General features: G+C 45.1%; 1 protein-coding gene and 1 long non-coding RNA gene across 20 annotated transcripts in view; one reads left to right on the forward strand and one right to left on the reverse strand.

The window, feature by feature from the left end:
* LOC101023645 (supervillin) overlaps positions 1-12,310 on the forward strand; it is a 275,253-nt gene extending 262,943 nt beyond the window's left edge. For 18 of the 19 annotated variants that reach the window (XM_021943146.2, XM_021943148.2, XM_021943149.2 and 15 more), the window contains 7 exons: positions 30-237; positions 2,676-2,809; positions 4,720-4,875; positions 6,812-6,955; positions 8,042-8,166; positions 11,055-11,210; positions 11,311-12,310. In XM_021943146.2, the coding sequence (XP_021798838.2) occupies positions 30-237; positions 2,676-2,809; positions 4,720-4,875; positions 6,812-6,955; positions 8,042-8,166; positions 11,055-11,210; positions 11,311-11,397 (1,010 nt within the window). In that variant the 3' untranslated portion in view covers positions 11,398-12,310. The remainder of the gene's footprint in view (positions 1-29; positions 238-2,675; positions 2,810-4,719; positions 4,876-6,811; positions 6,956-8,041; positions 8,167-11,054; positions 11,211-11,310) is intronic. The other variant, XM_021943147.2, reaches the window with a different exon arrangement.
* Positions 7,515-11,372, reverse strand: LOC116269486. Its single transcript, XR_004177062.1, has 2 exons — positions 11,264-11,372; positions 7,515-8,254 (listed from the first exon to the last, which is right to left on the reverse strand). It is a non-coding gene; the product is annotated as an uncharacterized LOC116269486 (long non-coding RNA).
* Positions 12,311-20,861: the final 8,551 nt, after the last annotated feature.

Here is a 20,861-nt window from a genome sequence, read left to right on the forward strand (position 1 = left end):
CTCCTCCGCGCCGCTGGTGCCCCCTGCAGGTGAGTGGCGGCTGTACTGCGTGCGCGGAGAGGTGCCCGTGGAAGGGAATTTGCTGGAAGTGGCCTGTCACTGTAGCAGCCTGAGGTCCAGGACTTCCATGGTGGTGCTCAACGTCAACAAGGCCCTCATCTACCTGTGGCATGGATGCAAAGCCCAGGCCCACACGAAAGAGGTCGGAAGGACCGCCGCGAACAAGATCAAGGAACAGTGAGTGTTGTGTCTGCGACGAGGCCCCCACACACCGGGCTTCCCAGAGGGACGGGGCAGGCTCAGGGCTACCAAGACTCCCAGCAGATCCCAGGCTGCTGAAAGTGACTGCAGCAAGGGATGGCTGGGAACGTGGTCGGGCGCCTCTGACATGCCAAGCAGAGAGGACACACATCCCAGTCCAGACCTCCGACTTGGGGGCCGCTCTCGCGGTCTGAGGATTTACCTGGCTGGGTGAGCTAATGCAGGTGAGGAGCCAGGGAGTGACTCTCGCGAGCACTCTGGGTTCTTTCTTCATAGTTGCCGTTCTGCTTGTGGATCAGAAGCCTGGGGGCCTTTGATATTTAAAGGGAGCACATTTCAAATACCTGTTAGGGATTTTGAGTTTTCTTTTGCCAGAACAGCGGAGTGTTAAAAAGCTAAAGACGAGGGTGGGAAACTGCCACCTGTGTCAGACGATAAGATGTCCCCCATTCTGGAGAGCAGCACTGGGGAGGGATCGGACTCTCCGGGCACTTCCCGGGTACAGCACTTCCGGGTTGGGTTTTCTTCCCCTCCCAGGCAGGCACCTGCCCTTGGCCACTTGCAAAGGCTCAGCACACTGTGAGACAGCACTGAGTGGGGACCTTGGGGAAGAGGGGAACCGGAAGGGCAGTGAAGGCCACAGCCCAGGGAGGATGCTGTGGTGGCCGGCCCCCTGCTAGGGTGGTCTGCTGCTGTGGCTCTGTGCTTTCAAGCCACACAGGCAAAATAAACACTGCAAGCTGCCAAAGAAGCCCGGTGTCACCCAGGCATTCAGGAGGTAACTGAGACCCGTGAGGACCTCAGTGAGTAAAAGTGAAGAGCTTCCTAGGGGCACAACATGCCACCAGAGTTTGATTTGGTGAACCCCATTCTCTGGGTTCTGGAACAGGGCAGTGGCCGGGGCCCCTGTGTCTGCTCTGAAAACACACTACACAGAGAGGGCAGAGAAGAGAACAGAGCAGGTCACCTCTCCACAGGGAGGCAGATGTGAAACAAGATGTTACATCTGAAAACACTACCTGTGGGCTAGGGCAGGGGGAGGGGTGAGAAATCACGTGCCCTGAGGTGGCCCAAGGCATTTGGGGCCCATCAGAGGGTTTACTTGGACCACTGAGGAAAAGAAAAACAACGAAGAGCTCATTCACATATTCACTCAGTAAACATTTACTGAGTACCCGATGGCGCCAAGCAATCTGGACGTACAGGACTTATCCTATAAATCTTGGAAAAATGGTTTTTCTACAACACAAACTTTGGGCAACCTGCTTCTAACTCCCGAAGGACTGGAGTCAGGAACTGGGGACTTAGTGTTGAATAAGCCCAAGTCTCTGTCCTCATAAAGTTCATGTTCTAGCAGGAGAGAAAGACAAGAAATAGTCAATATGTGTTGTTCTATATAAAAATGTGTGTAATTTTCATGACACATTAGATGTGATTAAACATCCCTCCCTAGGGGCAAGTCAACTTCCCCTCCTGCACCACACACACTCATAAACCGCAGAGCACTTTTCCATTCATGAGGAAGAATTGCTTTTCCTTAGAAAGTAGAAGAGACGGTGAACTGATCTCCAGGTTTAGTTTTGAATAATTTTATGTCTGTACCCCATATATATATGTACCTACTATTAGTATATACCCACAAATATTTAAATTTTAAATTTTAAAAAAGCAGACAATAACAAGTATTGGCAAGGATGTGAAAATTGGAACCCTTACACATTACTGGGGAGGTTGTAAAACAGTACAGCCACCTTGGAAAACAGTCTAGCAATTTCTCAAAAGATTTAACCATACAGTTACCATATGACTAGCAACTCTACTCCTATATATCTACCCAAGAGAAATGAAAACACTTGTACATGAAGGTTTATAGCAATGTTAGTCATAGTGGTCAAAAAGTGGAAATAACCCAAATATCTACCAACACATTAATGGATGAAAAAAATGTGGCAAAGCCATACACTGGAATATTATGCTGCCATAAAAAAGAATTCAGTACTGATACATACTACAACATGGATGAACCTTAAAAACATCACATTAAGTTAAAAAACTCAGTCACAAAAGAACATATATAATTCCATCTGTATGAAATGTCCAGAATAGGCAAGTCCATAAATACAGAAGTAGATTAGTGGGTTCTGAGGACTAAGGATGGGGGAAATGCAGAGTGACTGCTAATGAGTACAGGGCTTCCTTTTCCGGGAGATGAAAACGTACTGAAATTAGTGATGACAGTTGCACAACTCTGTGAATATACTAAAATCTGTACACATAAAAAAAGTGAATTTTATGACATGTGAATTATATCTCAATAAAGCTATTATAAAGCTGTTATCATAATAGTAATAATAATTTTGGGTCGCCAGCGCTCTCCAGACTTATAAAGAACTCTTGGACTTTCTCCCTTGCAGATGCCCTCTGGAAGCAGGACTGCATAGTAGCAGCAAAGTCACAATACACGAGTGTGATGAAGGCTCCGAGCCACTCGGATTCTGGGACGCCTTGGGAAGGAGAGACAGGAAAGCCTATGATTGCATGCTTCAAGGTAATGTGGCATCCACAGCCTGCGATCTGGCTTTTTGGTTTATTTTTGGAAACGAGAGTCTTGCTCTGTTACCCAGACTGGAGTATAGTGGTGCGATCACAGCTCACTGCAGCTTCGACTTCCGGGGCTCAAGTGATCAGCCTGCCTCAGCCTCCCAAAATGCTGGGATTGCAGGCTTGAACCACTGTGCCCCATTCATGTTTTATCTTAATTCTTCAGTCTGTCTGAAATCTAGTGTGATGAGTATTATGTCCAGCCGATTGAACAGTATTTTTCTTTCCGGGGGTGAGTTTAACTTGGACACCAAGACTTCAAATTCCCCCTGGCGAATCAGCTCCCAAGGCTTCCTGGGGACCAAGCCATCTTCCAGGGTCTTAGGGACTCAGGGCACCATTTTCTTTCTTTCCTCATAGCTGCCACCTGAGAAGCAGTAGTCCTCTGGGTGTTGGAGTGGGACCTGGGGAAGGAAGCCAACCTCTTATCCCCTTTCCAGAGCCCTTCAGTCATTAACCTGCTTGGAAATACAAAGGCCGTGTCTGTATAGAATAGGCACTCCCGTTCACCGGGGTGAGGTTAGGTGTGTATATGGGTGCTTTCCCAGCTGTTCTCAAAATACAGATGAACATAAGAAGAAAGTGAACTTTTGTGAAGCAGTTCCAACAAACCAGACACCAGCCAACACCTTACATATAGTAACTCCGTTAGTACAACCCAACACTGTGCCATTTTTACAGATGAGGAAACTGAGGCATACAGAAGTTAATCAAGTTGCCCAAGGCTGGGCAGCAATGGAGTATCCTCATAACTGCTTCATAATACTCTGCCCCTCAATGTTTATAAACTTTTATATAGCTTTTTAAACATAATGCCTAGAAGACGTTTGAAATTATGAAGTTAAAAAAAGAAATGAAGTCACTTATAACCACATTTCTTAGATGTAACAGAATTCATATTTCTCTATGCTATAATATCTATTTTTAAAAATAATATGTGGATCTACTGTTTTGTAACTTGCTTTTTTCCTTTATTATGAATAATTTCCCAAGTTATTAAAATTTAGATATCTAATGGCTGTGAGATATTCTATTATTCTGTGAATATATGCCACTCTCTACCTGACAGTCTCTGGCAGCTGGGAAGTTGAGTTGTTTCTTGTTTCTGATTTTTCTCCCTTATATAATAATGCAGTTTGAATACTTTTTAAAATAATCCTATACATTCATTCCTAATTGAGAGGAATTCCTAGATGTGGAACTGCCGTGCTCATCATGAAAGTCTGATAGCATGTATCAGCTCAGGCCAAGTTGTATTCTCACTCGCAATATACAAAAGCGTTCATTTCTCAACACAATCATAAATTCAACATATTATCTTTTTCCTCTTTGCCAAATTGATGAAAGGAGACAGATAGCTAAGCATTGTTTTGTTTTACTTGGAAGTACATATATATGTATACTTATATACATAATGTGTGATATACACATACATATATCTGTGTATATATATGCATATGTATCTATATTTTTTAGCCATTTTAGTTTCTACTTTGGTGAGTGTTCTATTTGTGTCTTTTGTACATTTTATTATTTTTTCCTTATGTATGTCCCTTCATGTATTAAGGATATTAACTAGTTGCTGTATTACAAATATTTCCCATTTGTTACTTGGCTTTTCTTTTTAATTTTGCATTGTTGTTTTTCATTTTTCTATAATCAATGCATTATTTTTCCTTTTGATTCGTTCTTTTACTATTGCAATTGCTAAAAGGCCTTCTCCACCTTGAAGCTCAGATAAATCCTACCTGTGTTTCCACAGTGCTTTGAATTATTTCGTATTTTACATTCATTTTTCATCTGGAATTTACTTGGATGCACATGATATCTTCAGCTTTGTTCTCTTTTCTTTCAAAGATCCTGGAAGTTTTAACTTCGCACCCCGCCTGTTCATCCTCAGCAGCTCCTCTGGGGATTTTGCGGCCACGGAGTTTGTGTACCCTGCCCGAGCCCCGTCTGTGGTCAGTTCCATGCCCTTCCTGCAGGAAGATCTGTACAGTGCACCCCAGCCAGGTAAGGCCTGCAGGGGGCAGCTATGCTGAGCATTAGAAGGCACATCTTCCAGAAAGCCTTTTGATTTTACGCTGGTATTTATTAAGCAGCTTCTGTTTGCCCAGCACACTCCCAGAACACCCAGAACATGTGCTTACACTCATTTCATCCTCACCCCTACACCAAAAGGAAGGAGGGTGAAATCAGCCACACTTTATAGCATAAGGAACGAGACTCAGTCACTTAACCCACCCAAAGACATAGCTAAGAACAGGTTGAGCACCACAGTGGCAGGCCTGGCGTCTCTGCTTTTCTCCCAGCCTTCCTCTCAGTCTTGTTGCTGCATGGTCACCAGTCAACTACCATTGCTCCAGCCATCATGTTTGCATTCAAGATAGAAAGAGAAAGAAGTGGGGAGGGAAAAAGGCCACTTAATAGCCACATCAGATAAAGCACATGTTTTCCCAGAAGCCCCGAGCAGACTTCTGCTTACATCCCATTGGCCAGAGCCTGTCACATGGCCACCCCAGCTGCAAGGGAGCGTGGGGAAGCAAATGGCAGAGGAGAAGGGTGTTGGGGTATTGGCTAAGTTAGCCAGGGAACAGGGTCTGCCATACCAAGGCTCCACAGCAGAGCCAAGACCCCAGCCCAGGTCTTCTGATCCCAAGGTGAGGGCTCTGTGCCCTCATTCTGGTTGGGAAAGTCACAAGAGACTGGGCTTGACAGCCCCTCCCGCCTGCCCTCCAATGAAGCCAAGGTCAGCTGCCTCTCAGTTTGTGTTTGTTGCTTCTCACATTACAAGAGCCTGGAGCTGCAGCCAGGGACCTCACCTTGCACTGAGAGCCCAGGGCACCACTGAAAGTTTGACCAGTGCACATGTCATGCTTGGAAAATCTTAGCCATCAGAAAGAGAGGCTGTGCCCACGCCCTTCATCCTGGGGCTCAGGGCGGGTTATCAACCTCCACTGGGCTTTCAAAGTGTGGCTTTCACAGAATCCTGAAATGCATGCTGGGAAAGGACACACGGTGAGCCGACCAGCAACAGTGAGAGGCGTTTTGCCCCGTGGAGTAAGAGTCAGGCTGACAATTTGAGGAGGAGAAAAAGTGAGGAGGAAAAGGCAGTAGAACAATTTTGATTTTGATTTCATTTTATATTTTTTAGAGGCAAGGTCTCACTCTGTCATCCAGGCTGGAGTGCAGTGGTGCAATCATGGCTCACTGCAGCCTCGAACTCCTGGGCTCAAGCGATCCTCCCTCCTTAGCTTCCTGAGTAGCTGAGACTACATGCATGCACCACCATACCGGCCTAATTTTTTTTTTTTCTTTTTGTAGAGATAGGGTCTCATCATGTTGCCCAGGCTGGTCTTCAACCTCTGGGCTCAAGCAGTCCTTCCTCCTCAGCCTCCCAAAGCACTGGGATTACCAGCATGAGCCACCACTCACAGTTTTGATGTTTAAAGCCCATTTCTCTGTAAGAGAACCATGAGCTCACCTCACTGCTAAGCAGTCACGCGCAGGGCAGGAACGCCTCTGACCTGTCTGCCGTGAGATGTGTGCTCCAGTGTTGATTGTGCTCTTTGGAGATACGTGGTACTAACAGCCCCTTGAGTGGCACATGCATTATCCCTTCCACTCTTAGCACAGTCCTGCCAGTATCCAGAAGGGCCAGCGGCTTCAGCTTGGGCAAAGGGAGGAGGACCTGGAGGACGAGGAATGAAAGAGACTAACTCCTTGACGCCACCTCTCTCTGCCTAGAGGCTTCTCCCAGTTGACCTTTCAAAGGGCTGGGGTGTCCTGGGTTTCTGTTTGCCTCTTTGCCCCTGGTTTGACGGCCAAGGGGGTTTCCCCCATGACACAGCAGCGGGGAGGAACAGCATCCACTAGGTTTGGGGAAGAGTGAGCTGGAAGTGTCCGTGAAAGAGCTTCTGATGGTCGAGCTCTGTCCCTGCCCTCACAGCGCTTTTCCTTGTTGACAATCACCACGAGGTGTACCTCTGGCAAGGCTGGTGGCCCATTGAGAACAAGATCACTGGTTCTGCCCGCATCCGCTGGGCCTCCGACCGGAAGAGCGCGATGGAGACCGTGCTCCAGTACTGCAAAGGTGAGGCTCCCTCTAACGCGCCTGCAGCATGGAACAGATGGGGAAGCCCCTCAGGCACGCCCAGCCAGGAGACCCCCTTCCCTTTCTGCGTGTGAAAGCCGGCATCCATAAAGCCTGGCCGGTGGTGATGAAACCAATTTTTTCCACTTTAACTTTCTGAGATGTATTAATTTTTAGATTAGCGCATTCTCAGCTGCCAGCTTGAAGAATAACTAGTTTGTCTGTCTGATATTATGAGGCTAACTTGTTACCCTCAAGGATAAAGGCTGTATTGTGGAACGCCCCAGGCAGATTAAAACCCCACTGTACTCGGGGTTGATCATGCTGAGAGACAAGTTGGCCTCTGCCATTTATATTATCTGCAGGCACTACCATGCTGTTGGAGAATGGAGGTCTCCCCCAAGCAGTGAATGGCCATTGCCAACTTTTTTATTATTCATTATTATTTTTAGTATTATATCCAAAGAGAAATACCCATAGTAAGTTTGTGGTTCTTTACTATATACATGAAATTTCTAGTCTTTTATATAAAATGAAAATGCCAGTGATTAATATCTTATTTAATTTTTATGGTTTCATTGATACAACTAGTTTAATGTCACTGAGTATGTGCAATTGATTCTCTTCCTGAAAAACTCTTTAGCAATAAGTAACATATGAAACCTTCCACCCAATGTTATAGTGAATGTGGATGTATAAGATGCTGTCGTTCGCTGTCGGCCATATTGGAGTTAATCCCGTGGTAGGAAGGCAGAGGGAAGCCGCTACAGTGAATTCAGGAGGAAGAAAATGCTCCACCCAGAAGCTGCAGACAGAGGAGCTCTCCCTTCCAGGAATACAGAGCGTTTTGTTAGGTTCAAGAAGTATAGACTCAGGTTGATTATAGGTCACTATTGTAGTCACAGGCATGAAACTAACATCTTACATAAACATTATCCATGTGTTGTTATGAACTACTCGTAACTTGCATTTTAAGCATGAAGTCATGAGTTCTGACAAAGAAGAAAAGATTTCAAGGGAAATCAGTGAAAGACAGGGTCTCCCTCTCCCTTGGGTCTACTGACATTTTGTTCTGTGTAACTACAGGGAAAAATCTCAAGAAACCACCCCCCAAGTCTTACCTTATCCATGCTGGCCTGGAGCCCCTGACATTCACGAATATGTTTCCTAGCTGGGAGCACAGAGAGGACATTGCTGAGATCACAGAGATGGTGAGCACGCTTTCCTGCCCTGTGAAGGTGGCTCCTGCGCCTTTTGGATTGTGGGTTGACTTTACTTTGGGGAGAACATCCAGTTGCACTGTCAAAGTGGGAAAATATTTTTCCTTTTGTAACATCTTAACGAGTCAACATAGAATTTGCTTAGGAAGAAGAGAAGTCTAATGGAAAATCAATTAACCATTGTAGTAATTTTTTACACGTGATACCTAAATTTTAAAAAATTAAAAGCAAAGGTGAGTTGAATCATGCTGAGGACTATATATGTACATAAAAGCCGCGAACTCTTCATTCTGTTTGCCAAGAATCTGTTGCTTGGCATCGCTTGTCTCTCAGTGTCCATGTGACGCACAATCAAACCCTAATGTTTCAGATGTTAACCTTGTGTAGAGGAGACACAAACGAAATCTGATGAATTAATGTGTTCAGATAACTGAATGAATGGATGTACTGTGACTCACTTATGATAAGGTATCGCTCAACATCTCATTAATATTGTCTTTTATGAGACCACCTGGTATTTCCACATGAGCCATTTATCATAACTTCTGTCTACCAAAATATATTATTATCTAGAACGTTTTCTTTTCCAACCACACAGGAAAGAATTTTACTATAGCTATGTTGAATTTCTTATTTATGAGCTATTAACATTGCTAGCAATAGCAAATCCAAGGATTTGTTTTGATTTGGTGAGAGATAGGTTTTTTTTAACCATTTTAATTTTTTTTTACCATGTGGAGAGCTGCTTCGCTTGGGGAAATGACCCAAGTATATTTTATAGGAAATTCGAGTAATTTCAAACAGAGTCTACTTCTGCGTAGCAATGGAGAGGGCCTGTTGGGTAGTACAGACGTCACTGCTCACCCTAACCTGTCTCCCTGGAGCCAAATGGACTTGATGTACACAGGGAAGGGGCTGACTACGGCCTGGTCTCAGCCACTGCTGGCTTTTTGATACTGTCGGAGAGGCCTGATGGCTGGTTTCCTGAGAAAGGAACTCAGATAAGACAAACATAACTTTCTCAAATTTCAAGACTAGGAGAGTTAATTTTGAGGTTTATTCCAAATAAACCAGCAAGTTATACAAATAATTAACATTCCCCAAGTGCTCACTCTGCACTAGGCACATCTCCAAGCACTTTATACTGATTTTCTCATTTATCAGAACAGTCCATCAAGATCTATCTTATTGTTATCCCCATTTTACTGGTGTGGGAGCAGAGGCACAAAAATACGAAGTCACTTGGCCAAAGTGACTTCAGTGAGTGGAAGAGTCAGTACTCAGATGCAGGCAAAATCATCCAAAACCCACCTCTTCTTTTTTTAGAGAAAGGATCTTGCTTTGTCACCCAGGCTGCAGTGTGGTGACTCAATCATGGCTCACACAAACCTTGAATGCTTGAGTTCAAACGACCCTTCCACTTCAGCCCCCCAAGGAGGTAGAACTACAGGTGCACACCTCCATGCCTAGCCTATTTTTATATTATTTATAGAGACAGGGTCTCATCATATTACCCAAGCTGGTCTCCAACTCCTGGGTTCAAGGAATCTTCCCACCTCAGCCTCCTAAAGTGTTGACATTACAGGCACAAGCCACTGCACCCAGCCCAAAACCCACCTCTTGACCACCAGTCTGCCCCATGTATTTCTAATATGAGCAGCAGTTCTTAGTCATGCATTCCCATCATCCACCCACCCAAAAGGAGAGCAGCCAATCTGGGGTCCCAAGTTTAATGGAGGACGAGAATTTACCCAGAATAGTTTGTTCATATTAAATTCACACAGTGGTTTAAAAATTTTTACCCAGAATAGTTTGTTCATATTAAATTCACACAGTGGTTTAAAAAAAAAAAAAAGGTTCTGCTCCAGAATATTCTAGATGCATTTTCTGACCTTTTTCTATTTCAGATTAAGAAATGGAGCTAGGGGAGGGAAGAGGGATGTGATTTCTTTTCAGGTTATTTTTTAACATTTTTAAACAAATTCCATTATTTGGAGGCTTCTGGTGTTTAGACTTCAAATCTACTAGTCTTGGTCTGTAATTCACTCATGGGAAAGTCCCTAAACATTTTTCCGGAGACAGTTCTGAAACAGGGTTTGTTTGAAACTCTGTGACAAGGTGAGAAAACATCTTAAAGTCAGAGAAAGACTCCGTCTCTCCAAAAAAGTTTTTAAAATATATTAGGTGGGCGTGGTGGCACATGCCAATAGTCCCAGCTACTCCAGAGGCTTGAGGTGGGAAGACTGTTTGAGTCCAGGAGGTTAAGGCTGCAGTGAGCTATGATCGAGCCACTGCCCTCCAGCCTGGGTGACAGTGAGACACTCTCTCTGAAAAATAACAAAATTTGAGGTCAAGTGTGGTGGTTCACACCTGTAATCCCAGCAGGAGGATCGCTTGAGGCCAGAAGTTTGAGACCAGCCTAAGCAATATAGCAAGACCCAGTTCTCTACCAAAAAAAAAAAAGAAAGAAAACAAAAGAAAAAGGAAAAATAAATTAGCCAGACGTGGTGATGCACCACACCCATAGTCCCAGCTACTCAGGAGGTTGAGGCAGGAGGATCACTTGAGCCCAGAAACTGGAGGCTGCAGTGAGCAATGATTGCACCACTGCACTCCAGCCTGAGTAGCAGAGTGAGACCTTGTCTCAAAAAATATCATTTTTTAATTTAAAATTTAAACATTTAAAAAATTAAGAGTCTGGACAACTGCAGGGCTTTGGGCAATCCCTTATCTTTCAGAGACGCTTCCTCCTCAGTGATATGGAGCCATGCATCCTCAGGCTGTGTGCAGATGGCACAGGGCTGTGTTTGCAAGCACTTAATGAAACAAGTTCAGATGTAGGCCACAAGCTCTCCCCTCTGCCCCCTTCTCTTCTCTAGGACACAGAAGTTTCCAATCAGATCACCCTCGTGGAAGACGTCTTAGCCAAGCTCTGTAAAACCATTTACCCGCTGGCCGACCTCCTGGCCAGGCCACTCCCGGAGGGGGTCGATCCTCTGAAGCTTGAGATCTATCTCACCGATGAAGACTTCGAGGTAAGCGGTTCTTCCGGTGGGGTGGGGATGGGAGTAAAACAACACATGCATACCTGGCTCCTTTCACTGAGCCACGGGGCGCTTCTCCCAATGTTTCCAGTTTGCACTAGACATGACACGGGACGAATACAACACCCTACCCGCCTGGAAGCAGGTGAACCTGAAGAAAGCAAAAGGCCTGTTCTGAGTGGGGAGACGCCAGAGGAACCTCGGAGTCACGTCCAGTACCATCGCACCAGGGAAATGGATATATATTTTTGGACTGGTGTTTTCCACAAAGTATTTTTCAATTAGAGTTTTCAGAACCTGACATTGTTAAAGATACTACTTGTCCGGGAGTTGTGTATTTTGTAAATGCTCAAGGGAACTGTTTGGAAACTTCTTTCCACCATTCAGCAGGTTATCAGAATTAATAAAAGTATCTATTATGTGCACTTAAGCCGCAGCTGCTATAGATAGCACTGCCTTCTTGTTCCAGCTAGGCAATGCCTCTTTTTTTTTTTTTTTTTTTTTGAAGCAGTTCTCTTTATAAAGTGTTATTTTGATAGTTTGTGGATTCTAAAATATATATATATATTTATATAAACACCATATAAGTCAAATATGTATTTAACAAAGCAATATGTATTCATTCACTTTCAAGATTTGTTTTGGTGTCAAAATAATATGAAAAGGTAGATGGAGTTGCTTCTGTTGAATTAGCTCTGCCACCAATACGTATCTTCATACACGTTTGGAAACGTTTCCTGCAGCATTAGGTATGACTTGTTCTGAGTACTGCTTCCGGTGCTAAAATGAACAAAGAATTTGTACTTAATGGCATGGACTCTGGAGAATCTATGCGAATCAGCCTTTCTACCTTAATATCTCCCCCGAAATGTATAGTGCCTTGTTTTTATGTACAGTTTCTATACAGAACAGTTTGCTCTGCGTCTTTGATGATGGTTTGGAACATTACCTACGATTTTACTCTCAAATAGTCAAAATAAAAACATCTCAATTTCTAATACCTCTTGTAAACAGTACACATGTCATTTTGTGATATAGGACTCCCAAATAAAAGCATCAGAATAAACACAACAATGAACTGATTGGTTCACATTGAATTCCAAGCATGTTCCTTTTTGGAATTTTTTTTTTTTTAATATTAACATAGCACCAGTATTTTGTCATTAAGTATAAATGACTATACATTTGAATTTAGTTTAGGGCAAGATTTTATACAAAGTCATAAGATTAAATACAGAGTTATTTGCCCCATAAAATTAGTACTCAGTACTATATTGAAGACATACTTTAGCAAATCATCATTCAGCAGAAGTTCTTTATCCCACAACTCTATCTACAATTTCAATTTTAGGATCTCAATGCCTTTAAAAAAAATTTTATTAGCCAGGCGAAGTGGCCCACACCTGTAATCCCGGCACTTTGGGAGGCTGAGGCGGGCGGATCACCTGAGACCAGGAGTTCAAGAGCAGCCTGGCCAACATGTTGAAACTCAGTCTCTACTAAAAATACAAAACTTAGTCGGGCATGGTGGCACGTGCCTGTAATCCCAGCTACTCAACAGGCTGAAGCAGGAGAATCATTTGAAACCGGGAGGCAGAGGTTGCAGTGAACCAAGATCACGTCATTGCACTACAGCTTGGGTGACAAGAGAGGGACTTCGTCTCAAAAAAAAAAAAAAAAAAAAAAAAATTGTATGGATAAGACATCTAGAAAACTTAAAAATCAATTAGAAAACTCCTCACAAGCTCCTATGTTCTTAAATCCATGGTTTTGTGAACATATTCAGATCTACTCTGAATTTTCATAGCCCTTCCCCACTCCGTTAGTCTAATATAACACATCCAGTCACAGCATATTTGCCTGAAAGTTCAGGACTTAAGGGCGCCATCCTGGGACTGCACCAGGGTAGAAACCTATAACCTGCTCCTGGTCTCACCATTTTATGATTTTTATGATATTGGGTCATCACTGAACTTTTCTACCTCGATTTCCTTTAAAAGGAGACACTCCTAGCTATCCTGCCTGCATCACAAGATTCTGAGCAAGGAACTGGTAGAAGCTGTTTGAAAATTGCCAAGTGCTAGATACCTGCCAGTATTAAGATTATTGTGATGGTAGTTAAAATGGGAAAGCAAGGGGGTTAAGTTAGGGAGTGTTGTCACACACCTGGAAATGATGGATTAAACCAAAGCAAGGAGAGGAAAAAGAAGAGAGAGAGGTTCAAAGTCTATGTCCCATAGATAGCACACAAAGAGGTGTGGAGAAAGGTTCCTAGAGTCACTAGGGCAACCTGAGGGTCAGAAAGAGGCAGGATTACAACCTCTGCAGTAGGTTCCAGCAATCACCTGGATCCTTAGATACCCAGGAAGGAGGCTGAGTTGCTACAGGAACTTCTAGTGGAGAGCTGCTGTAATGAATAAATAAGACAGGTGTCCTCATTAATATTCATTAACATCAGATTTTTCCAAAGTCCTTTAAAATTGTCTATCTACTTGTATTAAACATTGGCAGCCAGGTGTGGTGGCTCATGTCTGTAATCCCAGCACTTTGGGAGGCCAAGGCAGGTGGATCACTTGAGGTCAGGAGTTTGAGACCAGCCTGACCAACATGGCAAAAACCCTGTCTCTATTAAAAATACAAAAATTAGCTGGATGTGGTGGCGCACGCCTGTAGTCCAAGCTACTTGGGAGGCTGAGGCACGAGAATCACTTGAGCCAGGGAGGCGGATGTTGCAATGAGCTGAGATCACACCACTGCACTCCAGCCTGGGCGATACAGTGAGACTGTCTCAAAAAAAATAAAAATTATTGTCCCCCACAAAATGTGCTGTCCGTCTGCTTCTTGCCTCTTCTTGGTGAATAAGACACCCCAGCTTGTAGTGCCAGTTTACTTTTTGCCTCTTTTCCTCTGAATTGTTTCCTGCATCTCTTTCCTGCTTACAGAACCAGATCCTATTTTCTATGTTTTTTTTCTGATCCTTTTCCTTCTATAACTGCAATCTTTGACCTTTGTGCACTGGGAAGCTGAAACATGCGAATTGCTAAACCTCAAAGTCTCAGCCCTTGAATTGACACTGGTGCCTGGGGCTTTTCTCCACAGTCCTCCAAACTCAAACCCCTGCTCTCACTAAATGCAGCGGGGCAGGGAAGTGGGATGTCCTTCATTTGCTGCCCTTGAATGAAGGGACTCATGAGAGGGGTGGGTGTTTGGGTTGAGATCGATGTCAGAGGTGCTGCGGGGCAGACAGGATGTTGAGCGTGTTCCGGAGCTTTGGATGAACTGTGCGATATGAGCCACTTCCAGAGTGGGACAATCGTGCCCCTTCGTTCCCGAATCCGAGGAGGGGAAAGGCTGCTGCGAGCCCGCTTCTTTCTCTCCTACTTTACGTTTCCTGCCCCACTCTTAGAATTCCCATTTTGGTAAAAGGAAATGTATTCCAGAAACAGTTCCAGAATTCATTTTGGCCCTTTGGTTTTGTTTTTCTAATTACAAAATTAGCCGCGTGTGGCCACACAGAGACCTGGACACAGATGTTCATAGCGGCATTATTCATAATAGCCCAGACCTGTAAACAACCCACGTGACCGTCAGCTGAGAAACAGAAAAACAAAATGCAGGACCTCCATGCGATGGCGTCCTCCCCGATGGCAAAGAGACAGATATTCCTGCGTATACATGATATACATGTGATACTCACTACAACATGGATATGCCTCAAAAGCATTAAGTGAAAGAAACCAGATGCAAAAGGCCACATATTGTTTGATTCTTTCTATATGAAACTTCCCAAAAAGGCAAATCTGTGCACACAGCAAGATCAACATGGCTGAGGTTGGAGATGGGAGTGGCAGTTTACTGCAAATGGCATGAATGATCATTTTGGAGTAATGGAAATGTCTCAAAACTGGATTGTGGTGATGATTGCACAACTCTATGAAGGTATTAAAGATTTTTGAGGCCGGACGCCATGGCTCACTCTTGCAATCCCAACACTTTAGGAGGCCAGGCTGGAGGATTGCTTGGGCCTGGGAGTTCAAGACCAGCATAGGCAACATAGTGATACCCCATCTGTACCAAAATTTTTAAATCAGCCAGGTGTGTTGGTGTGTGCTTGTAATCCCAGCCACTTGTGAGGCTGAGGAGGGAGCCTCCCTTGAGCCCAGGAGTTTGAGTCTGCAGTGAGCTGTGATCATACTACTGCACTCCAACCTGGTGACAGAGTGAGACCTTGTCTCTAAAAAAGAAAAAATAATAATTAAGAAATTATTGTTCACTTATATGAGTGTATTTTATGGCATATATATTATATATATACACACACACACACAAACACACACACACATATATATATATATAAAATACCACAAAAAAGCAGTTTAAAAAATAGTAACGCCTGATCTACGTAAAAAATGCAATCACTACAAGGATATATAATCTAGGAATCAAAAATCATAAATAATACCACTAAACAAATATAAGTACCTTAATAATCTGATTTATATTCTTCTGGATTTTTCTTTACATCTACTAGCATAGATGTATATGCTCACATTAAAAACAAACAAAAAAAAAAAACTGGCACGTCCCTGTAGCTTCAGCTACTTGGGAGGCTGAGGCAGGAGGATTACTTGAGCCCAGCAGGTAGAGACTGCAGTGAGCTATGATTGCGCTACTACACTCCAGCCTGGGTGATAGAGCAAGACCCTATATTAAAAATATATAAATGAAAACTGTTTTTGTTCGGCATCCTAATTTTTTTGTTAGCAATAAGCTGCAGACACTGCTCCTTGGAGGTTTATTTATGGGTGTTGATGTTCTGAGATCACGGAAGGCCCAGTGTGAAGACCTAGATCAGCGATGGTCCTCAGCCCCAACCCCACTGACCTCCCACCACCGTCCTCAGCCATTCCTTATTCCTCCCTGAGGGTGGGTAGCATCTAGCCACAGTCCAGACAGAGAATTTGGGGCTCATTTTCACAGGACTTTCTTGATCTGAGATCTAGGTAAGGCACAGAAATCTCAAAGCGGACCTCTGTGCAAAGCATTTCTGAAGTAGCATTAGCGACTAGTAACGGGACAATAACCAAGAAGTCAATAAAGAGAATGGTGTGAGGCCAGGTGGGGTGGCTCACGCCTGTAATTCCAGTGCTTTGAGAGGCCAAGGAAGGAGGATCCCTTGGGGCCAAGAGGTCAAGATCAGCTTAGGCAACATAGTGACATCCTGCCTCTACAAAAAAATTTAAAAATCAGCTGGTAATGGTGAGGACCTGGCTTTAGTTTCAGCTGCTCTGAAAGGTGAGATGGGAGGATCACTTGGACCCAGGAAGCAGAGGTTGCAGTGAGCTATTATCCTGTCAATGCACCCAGCAACAGAGCAATACCCTGTCTCTAAAAAAAAAAAAAAAAAAAAAAAAAAAGAAAAGTAAAAGTACAGTGCTCTATTTTCAGAAATATCAAGGTAATTCAAATGCAAAAACGTCAAGGTAATTAAAGTGCAAATAACTGAGAATTAACTATATTGGTATGGCATTTGGCCCAAAGAAGCCTTCCTCCTTTTGAAAAGTAAATACGTTGCATGGCATGCATTTGCTCTTCTACCCAGAGAAAGGATGCTGGGCTGCTTCAGACCTCTGACAATGGATGCACCCCGAGGATTAGATCAGAAAGATGGACCTGCCAGGGGAAAGCGTCAGAGGCTTCTGTTCCTACCATCAGTACCACGGATGCGATGAGAGTGTGGAGCCTGCATGGAAATGCCCCACGGGCTTCACAGTGTCTAAAGCTGATCCTTGGGGACTAATAGAGAAGAAAGATTAACAGACCAGCATCCCTCGTTTCTAATACTGAACTGGCCTTTACTGAGCTCTTCTGTTGCACAGCTGGGATTGGAAAGGAAGCCGCAGGAGCAGAAGTGAATGCAAGCTAACAGAAAGGAAGGCAGCACGGAGGACGCCGCAGCCCCAGCGCCCTCACAGTCTCAGCAGAGCTGTGGGGATTGTTCTTCACATCTGACGCCATGGGGTTCTGGAAGTCTCTTAAGGGATATATTGGAACTGACTTGTATTATTTGGAAATTGACATAAATTGTCTGTTGTTAAATCTCACTGAGTTAAGCCCAACTGTACCATCTGAACACCGTTTTAGCATTCATCCTGAAATGGCTGGAACATGATTTGTTAGCTCCATAAGGGTAAAGAAATATTAGCTGGGCGCAGTGGCTGCTGCCTGTAATTCCAGCGCTCTGGGAGGCCAAAGTGGGAGGACAGAGTGAGGCCAGGAGTTTGAGACCAGCCTGGGCAACATAGTAAGACCCTGTTTCTACAAAAAATTAAACCATTAGCCAGGTGTGGTGGCATGTCCCTGTAGTCCCAGGTGCTCAGGAGGTTGAGCTGGGAGGACTGCTGCAGCCCAGGAGGTTGAGGCTGCAGTGAGCTGTGACTGCACCACTGCACTCCAGCCTGGATGGTGTCTCCAAAAAGAAAAGAAAAAAGAAATATTGAGCAACCACTGACCAAAAGCCCGTATGGAAGCAAAGAAAAGTAAAACAAGCCTAATTTTGAGTAGTGGTTTCTGCATGTGGAAGACAGCAAATGGCAGGAGAGTGCATTTGGGATTGCAGGACTTGGTTAGTGTCAGAGCCCGTCCTAAAAGACGACGATGCAGCAGGACCCTACTTCTCCTTATGACTTCCTTTCTTCCTCCACGCCCACCCTCCGTGCTTCCTTCCTGAAGGAGGCCATTCCATTATTAAAATCAGGAACTGCAAAGAGCTCGCAGGGAGCATCGTTGGCCAGTGAGGACATCTAAGGTCCCAATGGGGAAGATTTTTTTTTTGGTTGGATGGGGTCTTTCCACAGATTCACATACGGTCATCACAACAGCCACAGCATCTGCTGAAGTCTATTTCTAGCATCATGTTGCACATTCCAGACCCCTCATTATTTGCAGTGGTCCACATTCATTCATGAATACTTATATTTACCACTTGTTCATTCAAATATTTATTGAGTGTGTGCTTAGCTTAAGGGTCAATAGAACACAAATACGCCTTATATCAAGGCTCTGATGCCCCAAGAGGCCTGCATTCCAGGAGAGGTGAAAATAATGATAATACACCAAGAGGTATAAATAATGATGCAGGGTCAGACGTGGTGGCTCACACTGTAATCCCAGCACTTTGGGAGGCCGACGCAAGAGGATGGCTTGAGCTCAGGAGTTTGAGACCAGCCTGGGAAACACAGTGAGACCCCATCTCTATACAAATATTTAAAAATTAGTCAATCATGGTGGGTGCACCTGTAGTCCCAGCTACTTGGGAGACTGAGGTGGTGGGAGGATCACTTGAGCCCAGGAGTTCAATACTGCAGTGAGCTATGATTGCACCACTGCACTCCAGCCTGGGCGACACAGTGAGACTTTGTCTCTAAAAATAATAATAATAACAGCAATGCAACAAGAACCTGTTCTGGGTGGAATTGTACCCCGCTTTTCCCCCCTCACCCACTCCCCCCAAAAAGATTGGAGTTCTAACCCCTAGTACTGCAGAATGTGACCTTATATGAAGATCCTCAGGTAATTAAGTTAAATGAGGTTTTCAGGGTAGGCCTAATCGGATCTGACTAGTCTTTTTATGAAGGGGAAATGTGGAAGTGGCAGCAGGCGTGCACAGAGGGAAGCCCGTGTGCAGATGCACGGGGAGAAGACGGCCCTCCGCAAGCCCAGAAGAGAGGCCTCAGAAGAAACCAACCCTGCCCACACCTTGATCTCAGACTTCCGCCCTCCAGAGCCGCGAGATGATAAAGGTTCTGCTGTTTAAGCACCCCAGTTTGTGGTACTTTGTCACAACAGCCCAAGGAAACTACTCGTGTCCAAAGGAGGGACTTCTGGCTGGAGGTGGGAGGGAGGGGAAGGAATCAGGGTGGCTTCCGGGAGGAGGTGTCCTCTGAGTTGGCCTTGAAGGACTGGCAGGATTTCTCACTGCAACTGGACATCTGTCCTTCGGCTATCAGCTCCGAAGAGAAGATCTGGAAGGAGGAGAGAGAGAGGAGAGGCACGCCCAGTCTCCCACGTGTGGCACTGGCAGAATAAGGGCATAGCAAGTAGGGCCTCAAGGCTGAGGTGAGGGTGCACAGAAGGAAAGTGGACTTGAATGTGGACAGGCCAGGGGACCCCGACAAAGGGGCTCTTCAGATATGGGGATGACCCAGCAACAGCACCTGCGACTGACTCCTCTGGTCCGCAGGATCCCCAGGCCTAGTGCCTCCCTTTCTCATGGGGCCCGGGGTGTTTCCAGGGCTGGGGCTGGTTTCACAGCATCCTGTGCCCTGTGCTAGCACTTCTACCTCGGACCGTGGTGTTGAAACCATTAGAGGTGCTGACTCTGTTACATCCTCCTCTCCCTGATCTTCATGTAAAGATATTTCTGAAATCTCCAGCAAAGGACATGGTACTTGGAAAATGGCGGACTTGGGTTTCCTACACAGCAATGCCGTTTTTAGTAGACATCAGTGACCATGTGGCAGCTCTACCAAATGCTGCTCTGATCTTATAAGCTGCTCAGGGAAACGAAATTGTTCTGTTGCACTGAAAATATGGAAAGGTTTGGAATCTTACCTCGCTGTTTTAAAGTATTAATATTTTTAGATTTTGACTCTTAAAAAAATCTTTGAACGGCCCTGGGAGACAGATTGGGCACGTCATAAACAAAAGACCAAGGCACACGAAAGTCACAGGACTCGGCTAAGACAACAGAACTGGGCGTGGCGAGGCCCTTTAAGGACAGCACCCAGATGTGGCTGTCCGCATTCCCCTGTACCTGATTATTGTTGAATAATGGAGGTAAACTGAGGCCCGAGGTCACCTCCTGCTTTAGGGAGGGCCTTAGGGAAGGGCGGGAGAGGAATCGCAGTCCCCGCCCAAACCGGCTGCTTTCTCTGCATGATTTCATCACATCCTCGAAGGCAGCCCCGAGAGGCACCTGCTGTGCCCCTTACCGAGGACGGTCTCCGACATTCAGTTCTTCCTCATCCTCCCATCGCTGGTAAGAGACGCATTCCAGTGGGAGCTGAGGAACGAGACCTGCCTGAGAATGAGACCTTTCCTCATGAACACTAATTTTATCCAGGGGTGACAGGGTCAGGGGGGTATGTTTGCTGTGAATATCCAATGTCTCTCTAACAGATTTCTATCACGTTTGGTATAACCTGTCAGCTGCCATCCTCCAGCTGGAGAAGCCAGGAAAGGAAATGCAGGGAATGGCCAGGGAAGGAAACGGAAGCGACAACGGAGAAACCTTTGCATCTGGCGCGGGGCAGCCGCGCTGAGGGAAGGCTGTGGTCAGCAGGTGGCGCTGTTGCTCACCGCAGAAGCCAAGGCTCCAACTCCAGCGCCGCCTCCAGCTCGCAGTCAGGATCTGCAGAGGAAGCATCTGCTTTTAGGCACGTGACTGGGCCAAGATCTTCCCCTAAAGATCCCAGGTGCCAACTCCAGCTCCATCCGGCTCATTTGTTTCCAGCTCAAGGAACCTGAACTCTACGATGGGCTGACCTGGGAACGCTCCCATTGCCCTGATGCAAGCAGTGATAAATTGTGCAGTGACATGAACGTGCCCAAGGGGGGATTCTGCAGACCACAGTTCCTCTT

This window comes from Papio anubis, chromosome 11, assembly GCF_008728515.1.
Source record: "Papio anubis isolate 15944 chromosome 11, Panubis1.0, whole genome shotgun sequence".
NCBI classification, from domain to species: Eukaryota; Metazoa; Chordata; class Mammalia; order Primates; family Cercopithecidae; genus Papio; species Papio anubis.